At 41.5% G+C, this 14923-nt stretch overlaps 1 protein-coding gene across 7 annotated transcripts in view; it reads right to left on the bottom strand.

Moving 5' to 3' along the window:
* Window positions 1-12327, bottom strand: part of pcdh7b (protocadherin 7b) — a 471284-nt gene extending 458957 nt beyond the window's left edge. For 5 of the 7 annotated variants that reach the window (XM_039751269.1, XM_039751265.1, XM_039751266.1 and 2 more), the window contains exon 1: window positions 7945-12327. In XM_039751269.1, the coding sequence (XP_039607203.1) occupies window positions 7945-11052 (3108 nt within the window). In that variant the 5' untranslated portion in view covers window positions 11053-12327. The remainder of the gene's footprint in view (window positions 1-7944) is intronic. The other 2 variants (XM_039751263.1, XM_039751264.1) reach the window with 1 other exon arrangement.
* Window positions 12328-14923: the final 2596 nt, after the last annotated feature.

Raw genomic sequence — 14923 nt, 5'->3', positions numbered from 1 at the left:
TTAGATAAACACAAATAAAATAATACCAGAAATCTATACATCAGTTTCAGATTTTAATAAAGGGATCAGTGGTGCATGCAGACAGTTAATATGTCACAGAATTGCAAATGCAGGCTAGGGATCCTTCTATGTGTGGAGTTCACATCTTTCGACAAATGCACAAAGCCAACTGCCAGGTTAACTGGTGACAATAAATTGATTAAATCACAGAATTCAGTATTATAAATATTGTTTCAAACAATTATTGGATGTTGCAAATATATCATTTTCTCCAATAATTTTTATAATATCCATCTATCCAACTGTTTGTTTCATGAATCATATTATCCAGTTCACAACCGAGCTGCAGCCTATCACAACATCAAAGGATTTAAGGTAGGAACAAATCCTAACCAGTCCATGACATATTTTACAAATAATTAAACAGCATTACAAATATGTCAGCTATCATCATACTATTAAAGTGTCCGTGCCAGTGTCTGTATGAAGCAATTTGTATCACTTGCTGTGTGCCACACTCTTCCTGAAAGTGTTTTAAAGTGTCCCTTAAAACGGATTACTAAAGATATTATCCACAATCTATACTGGGAACTATTTGGACTGCACCACCTTAATCTTAAAAATGAAGAAAGAATGAAAAACAGGAACTGAGAGGAACAGGGTTATCAAAAAACACTGCGCTTGAGCATTCACATATTTGTAATTATTTGCTGCACTGCCCTGAGGCACACCAAAGAAAGTGATCTCCAGAACTCAAACTTACTGCACATGAAATAATAAAAGCACAATAAGGTAAGCGGCACAGTAGCAGGATAATAGAACACGCCATGCGATAGATAATACAAACATGCTAAATCTGTTTGATATCCCTTATTGTTCTGGGGTAGAATTTAGTATACTAGGAAACTAAAAATAATTATTCAAGCAAAATAAGCAATTACCACATCTATTGCAATAGATTCATTAGACAAATTAATTTAAGAACAAAAGAGGCTTGCTTGCTAACACAGCAAAAGAAAATTAAATGTAATTAGTTTAGAAATTACTGCATCCGCAGTGCAAGCAAAGCTTTTAAAAAGTAATCAAAGTATGGCACAAATAGGTTTACTTGCAGAAGCAATATTTAAGATAATCAAATTTCCACCAGCTTTATGAGTGCTGTGTGGGCCTTTAGAAAATGAAAACATCAATGAAACTCTGACACCCCCAAAAATACTTTGTTTTGCATTTGATTATGAAAATGGACCTTGGGCTCATTTCGAAAACATGGAAGGGTGGACGCTATTTTGCTTATATTTATTTATTTATATTTATAAACAGACTGGAAACAGGTTTCTACTTTTGGCAGAATATGAAAGTCAGCAGATGTTCAAAAGTCAATAAAAGCAACAATCACACAAATACACTTACATGGAATGTGTAAAAACTGTGCTACATTCTGAGAAGATTGTGAATCACTGACAGGAGGTGTTTCTCTCATGAGCTAAAAAGATTTTATTTATTTTTAACTAGTAACTGTCCCACATATGGTATACTTTGTGTGTATACAATCACACACCATTCTGAAACACACTTAATCCAATTTAGGGGTCAAAACCAACACCAGCAGCACTAGGCACAAGGCAGGAAAACAGCCTATGATGGGGGGCCAGGCCCCACTCATGCACACAATCACTTTCACAATGGGGTCAATTTGGAGGTGTCTATTAACCACCATTGGGAAAGAAAAGCAGAGAACCCAGGTAAGAATCCATGCAGCCACAGGAAGAATGTGCTAACTCCTCAAGGGCAACGACTGGACAAGGAAGGAAGTTAAACAAATGAAAGGAGGCCAATCTCAAAAAAAAAAAAAAAATCAGATTTTAGCATTAAGCCTCGTAGCTCCACTGTCCAGAATTCCTGTATCTCCCTAAGTCTCCATGGTTCTTCTCTGGCCTCCTCTAAAGATGTGCATGTAAGGTTAATTAGTTTAGCCTGAATTATCCGTGTATGAGTGAGTGTGAATGTGTATACTAGCGTACCCCACAACTGGGTTGTTTTCTACCTTGTACTTGGAATTATCTCTAGCTCCTGTGTTTCTGAACCAAATTAAGTCTGTTCAGTAATAAATGAGTGGGTGCATAGCCACTTTACTTGCTTTCTTTACTATTTTTCCTCCCTTGGCATATATATACCCGTAATACACATATACTGTATCTCCTGCATACATACACATACACATCTATCCATCCATTTTCAAAAAATCTGTATAGAAAATAAAAACAGTCAATATACACTAATGTAGGTATTGTGTTAAGGAGATATAAATTAAAACTCTCCAACACCATTGTATCCTTTTCTAGTATTACTTGACAGACACCTTTACCCAAGGTAACTTACAGCATCTGACATACAATTGGACAAATGGTTAGATTTCTTTTAATTTTCCAATTAGAGCACAGACAGGTCTAGTGACTTGCTTGCCTTAACCACTGCACCAAACTGCCTGCATTAGATCAGCCAATGAGAGCTACAAAGAGACATGCGGTACTGAAAATGCGTAGAAATGTAACAAATAAATGTGGTATGTGGTAAATAAACACTATTTTTGATTCCCCCATATATAAATATATCCATGCATTTTCACACAGTGTCATGAGGGGCCTGAACATATGCTGGCAACCCTGGCTATAAGGTGGACTAAATCCTAGAAGGGGTGCCTCTACATTTGAGTTCTGACTTAGATACACATGTATACGGGGATAATTTTAAAAGACTGATAACGAAACAGTCACATAGTCACAGTCACTTAGAGGATATGGGAGTAAAACCTAGAGGAAAGCCCATGCAGATACTCAAACAACAATTTCAGAGAGTGGATGATGGAACACAATATTTGAATGCAGGGTGTTTGATTTGTAAGACTGTACTACTATGCCACCTTTCTCCGGTGTTTTTCTTTTACAGAATCATGGAGTGGAAAAGCCTAATTTTTACTGAACTGGGTACAGGGCACGGCCATTAGGAGCACAGTTATATACTGGTACTTGTTCAGACATGCACCTAATGTGCATGTGTTTCAAGTTTGGTGTCAGAAGACTTGGACAAAATCAGACAGTCTGCCCAGACACAGAGAGAATGTGTTAACTCCACACTGAGAGAGATTACTTGGGAAAGTAAACCTCCTGCAAGTCCTTGGGGTGTGCGGCAGTGTGGCACCGCCATGCAGTCCATTATTAATTTTACTGTCAATTTGGCAGACACCTTTAACTGAGGTGACTAAAACACTAAAATGTGGCACATTTGTTTGCTTACATTTTTTTTTAATGGAGCACATGAAAGTTATGAGATGTATTTGAGGCGGGCTTTGAACTATCTTGTTTAAAATCAAATGCCCTAATCACTCCTTTTATTACATTTTAGTTTTATTGGTTAACTAAATTTACTTTTGTCCAATTTTTGGCAAGTCCATTGACCAATGTTGGACAGGTCCCTCCATCAATGGGCCCCTATAGGGTTTCATCCATCCATCCATACATTTTCCTACCCGATGAATCCAAACACAGGGTCACGGGGGTCTGCTGGAGCCAATCCCAGCCAACACAGGGCGCAAGGCAGGAATCAATCCCCCGCAGGGCACACACACACAGACACCCACACACCAAGCACACACTAGGGACAATTTAGAACCGCCAATCCACGTAACCTGCAAGTCTTTGGAATGTGGGAGGAAACCCACGGGGAAAAAACACGGGGAGAACATGCAAACTTCACGCAGGGAGGACCATAGGGTTTCAGGGTTTGGTAAAGTTCTGGAGCGTTGAAATATTGAAGGTTGAGTACTAAAGTAAAAGGCCTATAATGGCACATCGTGAGCAAGGCAGGGTCAACCCTAGATGGGATGCTAGCCCATATTCTAAGAATGATTCCTTTTACAGCTCCTATGCATGAAAACAAGTATATTAATGTAGGATTAAAAGCCTGAAATAAAACAAATATTTTTCAAAAATGGGTCATTATGCCGTTATCAAATTCATTCTACTCTTCTTTTCTCTGTCTCTCTGCATCAAGCTAACAAGTGCACATTTTTAAGGTTACCTATGACTGCAAATTGCAGAACATGGTAGCAGGGTTTTAATACAATGATTTCTCCTGAGAGTTCTATGTGAATGCTGTAACTCTCACTTTGCTGACACACACCGATATTGATGATGAAGCTTCAGTTTACTGTCCCTTTACTTTCTCCCGTGGTGCCCAGGTACTTTAGAAAAGCCTTCACATCAAGTAGAAAGCAAAGAAGATACCCATGACAGGTATCATTTTCCTTCACAACAGCTGCATTGTGACTTTCCATATTGAATTTCTCTTCTCTTTTTGGATTCACTCCTGGACTTAAATTTCTATCAGGTAAAGGCTTCTTCTGAAAACCCCCCTACAGTTGCCTGGATACCTGCCTGTGCATCTTATATTAACAAACTTCAGTTAGCATTTCACTGAAGAGCTCAAAATGAGGTAACCTTAAACCACCAGGGTGCAACGAGCGAGGCTTTCCTGTGGGACCGCTCCTGTTCATCAAAACACGCTTCCAAAAAAATCAGACTGCGCACATGGCAAGAGTACTAGAGAGCACAAAGCGTTCAGGATGTAACCTTTTATTAGCAAGTTTGTTCCCCCACTGCTATCCCTTTAGGACATCCGCCTGCTATCTGCAACTAGGAGAGGCCAGATGCTTTTAATCAGTAGCTTTAAACTTTCATGAATGGAAGGCTCACCCCCATCTTATTAATTAGAGGGAATATTCAAGGAGATGGAGAGATCACTCAAGATTACCTGCAGTAATTAGTTTCTGTTGCTTGAAATCTTTGAGAAAGTAGATACAGCGCATATCGACTGGATTAAAGAACACAATCAGGGGTTTCATTATACATTTATATTCCTTTATTTCTTTTGCAAGCATACAGGAGTCACTAAAAGAATTTGTCACAAGAAAAGCATTCAATTTCAACTTCAAAGCAAAATAATCAACAAAATATATTCCCCACATCAATGATTGATACAAAGAATAAAATAATAATAAAATAAAAAGTACATAAATAAACATATAAAATTAAGAAAAAAAAAACAAAGAAAACAAAAACTGTGAAGCCAGAGCGTGACAATGAGGCACTTGGTGTACAAAAAACAAAGCAAAATTCAAGCAATGGTTAATAAATGCAATCAGCTAACAAGGTGGAATGAATATCTTTAAAAGATTTTTAAACTTACAAAAAAGGCGAGGCATCCCCTCCCCACACACACAACACTCCAAGCTGAGTGAAATCAAGAGGACCGCTAAAATTCTGTTTGGCAAAGGCTACATCTTATAAATATAATGAGTATGTTATGTGCTTCTCCTAGAGTTATTAAGAGAAAGAATTTGTATGTCACACTGGATATGCCTCAATACATTTTGGCTGAGCTACAGAATAGAAGAAAAGAAATAAGATGTGGTTGGTGGGTGGTGGGGCGGGATTCATGGCCTTTGTGATAAAGATTAAAAGTCTTCCTAAAACCCTGATGCATTTGTCAGGCTCACTTCAGGTACATTAATGATTAAAGATAACAAAAAATGTAAGGCACTTAATAATCATACAACGTCCAAAAACAAAGTAAACAAAGGTAAATTCCCATTGCCAACAAGTGACTGATTTTTTCTGTTTGGCAATGTTACATTCTTATAAAAATAAATAATGCAAATAAGGTCATTATAAGGCACTTTATAGCCCAAATCAATTGGGTTTCCCAATGTTTTGTTCTCATAAGCTGACTATTCACAGTCTAAGAGCCCAACAGGAGATTAAATAAACGTACAATACCCAGCGTGTGCCAAATTATGGGCTATCTCAGGAGAAGGAGGTGACTTGTATTACAAGCGCACTGGAGCACCTTCTGTTCAAAAGGACAAACTGCGCACCAGCCACTTCTGCTTTATCTGCTTTCTCTCGCCAATTACAGCAAACACGCTGTCATTGTAGCTTGCAGAATTCCTACATTTTCATTTAAGTACAACCTCTGTGGGACACAGGGAACTAAGCAACAGCTATACATATAGGGGACACTCACTCACTCCCAAATGTGCATACTGTCAATGTACATGGAACATAAGGAGCATCATCAGAATGCTGTCTTCATAGCCATGAACATGCAAGCCCTACAAAAGTGGGGTTAAGGCTATGAAGGGCACAACGCTGCATTCCTTATATTAAACAGCTAAGGGCAGAGAAGGAGAAAGTCAAATAGGTTTGAATCATTCATTAGCGATAGATAGATAGATAGATAGATAGATAGATAGATAGATAGATAGATAGATAGATAGATAGATAGATAGATAGATAGATAGAATTTTTCAGACTTTGATTGATTTTCAGAGAGATTATGTTGGGCTAAAAATCTGTATAACGCATTACACGTTTAGACTCTGAGGGGACAACAGATGCATTATATTGCTATTTTGAAATTAAAGGAGATGATGCCTAAAAGGTTTTCTTTTTCTTTTTTGGATGCAGATCCATCTGTTAAGAATTTAGATTTGTCATCAACAACAGACAAAGCAGTTTGTGTTTTTGCTTTTAGTAAATTAACTAAAATTATCCTTCTAAAATGTTTTGCGCTGGAGCCTGTTACCATAGTTTCTTGTCCTCTGATTGTGAATAAAACCAATTCTAATGTGCATTAATTCAATGTCAAAAGCATCCGCTTCCTGTATAGTGTAGGTTCAGAACAGCTACAAATGCACAGAGCGGGTGCCTCTTTCTCTCTTTCTTTTGTTCCACCACAGGTCAATTGTTTAATTTCACTCACCTATATAAGCCCTAAATCGATTTTCCTGACTGACTGACATAGGTGTGCCATCATTAAATAAATAATGAAATAAATCAAAGTGGGAAACAGAGCTTCTGAATGCAAGAGGTGCCCTGCACTACATAAAGTACTGCATTAATCATTCATGAGACAGCCAGTGAAAACATAAGAAACAACAGTCTTTGCACTCCATGCAATTTCCCTTTTGAAATGCTTCTTTGTTTAAGGTTTGCTTTTCTTTTTTTTTTTTTTTGCTGCTGTGCTCCTTCATCCTATGCATTACAATCATGACAACAAAATGGAATAAATAAATGTATTTAAAAAAAATAAAATAAATCCTATACCACGCTAAAAATGACAGGATGCAGCACTCAGAAATTTCAGAGCAGTTGCTTAGACTGGGTAACAAAACTATTAAAAATTCATCAGACTGCCACAGAAAAGACCAGAAAAAACTGTGTTAGTGATCATTCCTAGTAAATGGATAATAAAAGGTTTTATTTTAAAGTGCATTAACCTGGCTGTGTTTACTGGGGCTGGCATGATTGCCACTTCTCGAATGCTAGCCCAAATGAAATGCAAGTGCAGATCTTATGGATGCCACCAGAGCTGAAGTGAGAAAACGCCGCTCTTGGAATCTGTAAATAATGCACACCTTTTTCTGCAAAGCACGCATAAAACAGTAATTACATTGAGGTGTTAGGACAAGACAGGTAGTGAGTTTGTTTCATGGCAGAGGACCAGTTTATCAAACCCAGATGAGGTTTTGGGGAGGATGAAGGTGGTGGTGGTGTTGGGGGGGAAAGACATCTTCAAACTATGCTAAAACTGATTCCACCCTGGTACTCCCAAACAATTAAGGCATATCATTTACGGGTGATGGAGCTTCTGGGTTTGTATCCCAGTTAGAAGTGAGTTTCTTCAGCAAATAGTGAGGATCCCAAGAGGACTCAGAAATGAATTCACCAGCCAAGGGAGAGCACAATATGGCCATGACCCAGTACTTAAGGGCCGTAAGCCTACAATCCCAGTTCTTTCACTAGACCTACAATCCTGTGCCTGTGGACTTCAAATATCGAGGCAAGCAGTCAAACTAACACAAACCACTCAGAGGAATCCTCTTACCTGTTTGTTGTACTTGTTGTTGGTTTGACAGCTGTACTCGGAACAGTGGTCAGATCCGATGGAAATGTTATCTCCTGTCCCAACAAAAGTGTTGGCAGGAGGAAGCTCCTGTACAGCCTGGTGCTTTTTCCCAGCAGTTGGTGACTGTGGGTGAAGCTGAACAGTGGGCAGTGGTGAACTTGATTTGTAATGTCTCGCCAGGTCTGGGCTTCCTGGTCCTCCATTTACTGACCGATATCGGCCCATACCAGGGCTGTCAGATAACTTTTCATTGACACTATCATAGCGCTGCCCGTTTGGCTTTGATGCTTCAACCGTGACAATGCTGCTGTATAACGGTTGCTTTGATTTTTTATTTTTTTTGTCCTTCTTAGGCTTTTTGCTTTTATCATGCTGCTGTGGTGTGAAGAAGTCCTCGTGATCCTTCTTGCCAGCTTCATATCCATTTTTGTTCTTTGGTCTACAATAGCGGGCCATTACCACAATCAGAATAATCAGGATGACAGTCATAATGCCCGCCACCACCCCAATAACAATACTGAGTCGTTGTTTCCCAAAATCGTAATTTGGATCGCCTGCTATGTCTTGTGCAAGAGGTGTGTGCAGACTCCTTGAGATCTGAGCCTCCACAATTGACGAATTGGAGATGCTCTCATTGACATAGACATGGACTAGAGAAGTAGTTGACTGTGATGGCTGGCCACTATCATTCACTTGTACAACAAGTCGATGTAGCCCATAGTGCTTTTGAGCCAGCTTCCCCACCAAAGAAATGACCCCACTGGCTGCGTCTATCTCAAACAGTTTGAAGGGGTTCCCACCAACTATGCTGTAGTTCAAAACAGCATTGATGCCGGTGTCACTATCAGTTGCTAATACGGTAGCCACAACTGTCCTGACATTGCTTGATGGGGATAACAGGGTGTATGAATTGTTACTTGGGAAGGTAACAGTAGGAGGATTGTCATTTTCATCCATTACAAACAAAGACACTGTGGCTGTAGCTGACCGGGAGGGAAGCCCACCATCGACTGCCTTCACTCGAAACATGTAGGTAGATTTTTGCTCCTGATCAAAGGACATGGTGGAGTAAATTGTTCCAGTGTCATTTTCAATAGAAAAAATATCATCCTCTTCCTCAATGAAGAGACTCATTTCAGCATTGTGGCCCTTGTCAGCATCCATTACTGTAACCATTCCAACTGGACTGTTTGGCTGCAGATTCTCCTTGACATAAAAGGTAAATATGTCCTGCATGAACTTGGGCTCATTGTCATTTTTGTCTGCAACCAGCACCACAACCGTAGCAGATCCCTGAAGGATAGGTGTTCCTTTGTCTTTGGCAATCACTTTAAATTCGTATCTCTCAGTCTGTTCCCGATCCAAAACCGTATTGACTATGATGTCACCAGAATCTGGGTCAATGGAAAATATCCCAGATACGGAAGGGTCTAGGGAATACATAATCTCTGCATTTTTGCCACTGTCAGCATCAATTGCAACCACAGTAGCAACACGTTCACCTGGGGCATTGTTTTCAGCAAAGGACACCTCCACCACATTTTGACTGAAGACAGGGGGATTATCATTGGTATCCCCAACCTTTACAATCAGTGAGTTATTGCTGGATAAACTTGGACTTCCAGAGTCCACTGCTACAATGACAACGTTGTACTCCTGTGTGGCTTCATAGTCCAGTGGGGCTGAAGTGTGCAAAAAGTATTTCTTTTTATTCTGTTCACCCTCTGTTTCACTAGCGGGCTTGAGCTGAAATGGCACGTCCCCGACAACCGTACAGGTGACCACCCCATTCTCCCCTTGGTCTCTGTCAGACACCTGCACTAATGCAATAGGGGTGTCCACCACTACATCTTCTGCCACGTTGGCGATGCCATCTTTCAGTGGAATCCTGCCTATCTTCCTGATATCAATGATGGGAACATTGTCATTTTCATCCCTGATGTTCAAGACAACAGTGGCTTTATCTGTTTTGGGGGGCTGACCACGGTCTCGTGCCGTGACAGAAAACCGGAGCTGGCTGACTTCTTCCCGGTCAATGCGATGCAAAACACTTAGCCAGCCTGAATTCTCATCCAGTCTCAGCAACCTGCGGACTGATTCAGTGGCAGCCCCGAATACATATTCAATTTGTCCATTCACACCAACGTCAGCATCAGTGGCCTTTATCTGTAGTATAGGCGTCCCAGGAGAGCTGTTCTCAGGCAGATCAGCTTCATACACGCTTTTCTCAAAACGAGGACTGTTGTCATTAACATCAGTGATCAGAACTCGGAGGATGGCTTGTGAAGACCTGGCAGGATCCCCTCCATCTCTAACTCGAAGTGTCAGCTCATAAGAGTCCCTCTGCTCTCTGTCCAAAGCCCCTTTGACAATGAGCTGGGGCTGCTTTTCTCCATCTGTGGTGTCAGCAACCTGAAGTTCAAAGACACTACTTCTGCTGGCTCCTTCAGGTTCAAATCTCCTTTTGGCAGGAAAACTGTCCCCACCTGAGATGGAGCTTCCTCCTCCCCCTCTCCTGCTTGGGCTCAAAGAGCTCTCCCCGCTGTCCTGCAGGAGCTCGTACCTCTCAATGCCATTCCTGCCAAAGTCTCTGTCAGTGGCGGTGGGCAAAAGGTAAAGTGTACCAATCGGCCGGTTCTCCTCTACGGACAAAGTGAGCACCGGGGAGGGAAAAGTGGGCGTGTTGTCATTGATGTCTAAAATAATAACCTTGCCCTCGAAGAGGTCCACCCAGCTTTGGGACGGCCCGATGACGGACACCTCGAAGTCGATGAAGCACTCGTTCTCATCAAAAATCATCTGGCACTGAGGCAGCTTTTCCCTGTCGATGCGCCGCTCGTTGGTGCTCAGCTCTCCGGTGATGTTGTCAATTTTAAAATATTCAGATCCTGACTCGAGTGTGAAAGTGACCTCGCCGGATCCGGCGACGATGCCCAGGTCGGAGGCGACATTCCCTATCCGGACATCGGCAGGTCCCTCCTCCGCCAGACGGTATCGAAGCACTTGCTTCGCAGCCGCCTGAGTCAGCACGAGCTGCAGCACTAGCACCCACGAGCGCAGGCAGTCCATTGCACCAATAGTCCTCATGGCTCGCAGCAACTGCTATTGTACTCTCTTTTTTGTGGATTGTTGCTTTCTTTTGCTTTTTGGGTCTCTAATATTCTCAGTACCAGTGACAAGATATACAGTTCACTCGTTTTTCTTAATTTTTTTTCGCGTTCACTAGACAGTTAATTAAAAAAAACAGTGACTTTAAAAGCCTTGCGTCTAGGTTTTCAGATGCTGCAGACTTTCATCCTTTGAAAAAAAAGAAAAAAAAATCTTGTATCCAAATAATCCTTGTCGTTTTTGTTAACGTGGGAAAAAGAAATCTCTTGTAAACCTATTACGCTGATCTTGCATATATACTGAAAGAAATGTACACATTATCTTGAGAGATTGGGGGATCTTCTTGTTGCAGCGGCTGAGATTTGTGCTCTGGTTTCTCTGCTTCTACACACCGTATTCGTATGCATAGCCCGCTGTGTTCATCCACTCCAAAAACATTCACTTTATCCCAAGTCCAGGGCTTTGCAGCGCTCAGTTTCTACGGATATGTGTGTGTATAAAGTATTTCAACTAACCAGCTCCAAAAATGATCCCCCTTCAGTTATATTCCAGTCTCGCATGCCAAGCAATAGGTTAAACGTTCAGATCCGCCGTCCGATCAAGACAGAAATGAAATGAAAAATGACATTATATCCAAAGTACTGCTACTTTATTAAACAGTGCGCCTTCTTACCTCACAGTAGCAGTGATAACGAGAGCAAAGTGTGCTCGTCCCGTCGCCTATCTACACAACATCCAAGAGGGCAAGATGCATGTTCCTTCAGTAACTTAAGAATAAAACAGCCTTTCAAAAAACAGAACCAAAAAAATAAATTGCCATCAGCTGCTGGACAGTGTTGCTGCCGGGCTCAATGAGTGACAACTGTAATTCCGACAAGCCGTGTAGTTCGGATCCCGAGTATGGAGCCTTTTCCCCAAGTCCTGCATATTCTCAGTGTGCGCGTCTGTTCTTCACCTGCATTTGCACTGCATGTGTTAGCAATCTGTATCTGCAGCACTCTGAGCGATTCACAAATGATATTGCAGTCTCTCGCGCTCTCTCTCTCCACCCCCCTCCACCTCCTCCTCTCTGTCCCGGCGCACGTAACCAGAGCTGAACTTGATCGCTCCGTCTAAGAGGGGGGACCTGAAAGAATATTTGTTAGGGCGATCCTTTTTTTTCTTCTAGTTAATAAGGGCAAGGCGAATCAAAGTAGGGGCTAGGAGCCACGTGAGCTGAGCAATTCTAGTCCGTTCGTGTAAGGGGCAAAAATATGAGGGGGAGAGAGATTGAAGGGGGAGAGAGAGTGAGTGAGTGAGAGAGAGAGAGAGAGAGAGAGAGAGAGAGAGAGAGTCAAATTGCGGCTGAAATGAATGGCTAGTCGCTACTGAAAGAGGTGGGTGCAAAAACACTTCCTATTAAAGGAATCGTCGATAATATGGATTTTTAATATGTCACAGCGTTGCGGCTAAACATCGTGCACAAATGATAGAATACTAAGCCTGGGGTGCTGACTCTACAATATACGTTGCAGCCACTTCCACGCGTTTTTTCTCTTTGCTTTACAGTTTTATTATTGTTCATTGTATGTGTCATTCATCAGAAGCAGCAAAAGCGGGAGCACAATTTGAACCATCGTCCTCCAAAGTCAAAGCGTATTTAACTACTGTAGTTTTATATTTTTTATTTGTACTTACGTGGTCTGATCATAATGTTGCTTGTGAATAACAATAATAATAATCATCATCATCATTATCTCCAGGTGATGTGAGTGGTCGGTTTTGCAACCGCTATACAGGTAAAACATTAATGTCAGCAGCTTGCTTTCGGGGTTATTGCTACTTTTTATTATATTTAAGCAAAAAAAAAAAAAAAATCGACAATACAATGTAAATGCATTAGAACATTAACAGTAGGAATGAATGGCACTTTTGGGCTGCATTATCTAATTATCTAATTCCCTTCTGTCATTGCCATGAAAGGTCGAAGCCTTCCGATATCAAGGGGTAATACGGTATTTTCATATGTATTTCCCCCATCCATCCAGTCTTTTAGACATATTATTATAATTATTTAATTATTGATATTTTTAATCAATCTAATGATGTCAATCAGCCAACGTCCTTGCAACTAGTTTGTGTGCAGGGCTACAGAGTGACTGCGCCTAGCTGGCCCAAGGCAGGACAGGGCACCCATGTAACGCGCTCACACACTCAGGCAGTCACTCAGTTCAGCTACAGGTACAGAAAACGAATGCTAAGAAAGCAGACCGGTATAATACTGCAAAGAGTCAGCGGGATGCAGGAGCCTACACCGGCAGCATGCTGGATGTGGCTGCCATCGCAGAGCAGTTCTGTTTAATTATTAATACTGATTAAAACATTTAAAAGTGCATGTGATCTAGTGGTTTTGCGGCCATATAACGAGTAATACATGTACCAAATGAACACATCATCTCAATGTAAACACTGTGCAGTGCGCCTTTGGCGATTACACCGTGTGAACCGCCAAGGTACAGTTATATTACATTTAAAACGCTAAAGTGAAAATGTTCCATTCTTATTATACACTGCAAAATGCTTGGTTTTCGTCAGTTAGGTAGATTGCTTTGTTTAATGGTAGAAGAAAGCAGTATCGTTTTGATTAGACCAGTTCGGGCCATACTTCTGGCATTTCCCATCACCTGTTTTTGTTACATCCGTTATATCGATAATAAATAAATCGACCAAGAGCGTGTAGGTTCGATTACTACCAATGGCAAGCTTACCCGTTAAAGCCCAGATTGTCATTACTAAGCGAAAACTGAACTGCTGTGCAGGGCATGGATAATGAGTGACCTTTACAGATTTAACAGTAAATTACAGCTGAATGCATTATATATATATATATATATATATATATATATATATATATATATATATATATATATATATAGTAAACGATGGTTCGTTTTCGGGACAGTTTCCCCCTTTTTCTCTAGCAATAGCGACGTAAGTGATCCCAGGACACTTCCCACAAAGGTCAAAAACGTCGGCCGTTTTTGTTCCCATTTCTTATTGCAAAGAGAATGTCAGACGGCAGGACGCTTTAAATCTCCTCGCTCGATCAGACGAGCTCATTCATTTCAACGCGCGCGCTCCTTCCCACGTGTGCTTTTACATTTCGGCCCAGCGCGCTGCTGAACGGCAGCTGCCTCTGCAAACTTTTGCTGTCCCGTGCATTTGAGGCAATTGGTTGTGCCGTTGTGCCGCAGGAGAGAGTGAGCGAGCGAGCGAGCGAGCGAAAGAGAGAGAGTCGCGCATCCCCTTCCCCGCACTGCGGGCGGCGGCTCCTTACGGGCTCGGCGGCGGACCTCGCACTTCTCCATCTTCCCCCGCCGCGATCTGCAGCATGCGGCAAACTCATCACCTCATCTCCGGAGACGGAGCACAGCTCGAGGTGAAAAGAAATCCACTTTGTGAATTGCGGTTGTTGTTCTGATCGCGTGGGAACCGCGCGTCTAGAGAAATGCTGCAGATGTGCCGCCGCATTCCTGCAGAAAGACTTAGAAGGAGGAAAGGGAGAGCGTTGCGATCTGAGACTGTGATCAATTGTGAGCGACCCGATTTGAAATTGTATTATTTTCACTTATTATTCGTAGCCCTTTACCTTCCCCTATACCTATCAGATCTACCTAAATAATTTCATTAGCCGGCATGCAAGAAATGCAGGCAGGTAAACGCTACGCGACTTTGCGCCCTCTGTTGTTCATCCTTATAATTACAGTCAATCAACGTTGTAAAGACAACTCTGCAAACCAACAGAAAAGGGAGAAGAAAAAATAAAATTTAAAATGCCGCGATGTATCAGTTCCTGCATCTGCTGAAGCGA

Source organism: Polypterus senegalus, chromosome 4 (genome assembly GCF_016835505.1).
Source record: "Polypterus senegalus isolate Bchr_013 chromosome 4, ASM1683550v1, whole genome shotgun sequence".
NCBI lineage: Eukaryota > Metazoa > Chordata > Cladistia > Polypteriformes > Polypteridae > Polypterus > Polypterus senegalus.
Note: the sequence above shows the minus strand (reverse complement) of the source record. Positions and strands in the feature narration are given on the sequence as shown.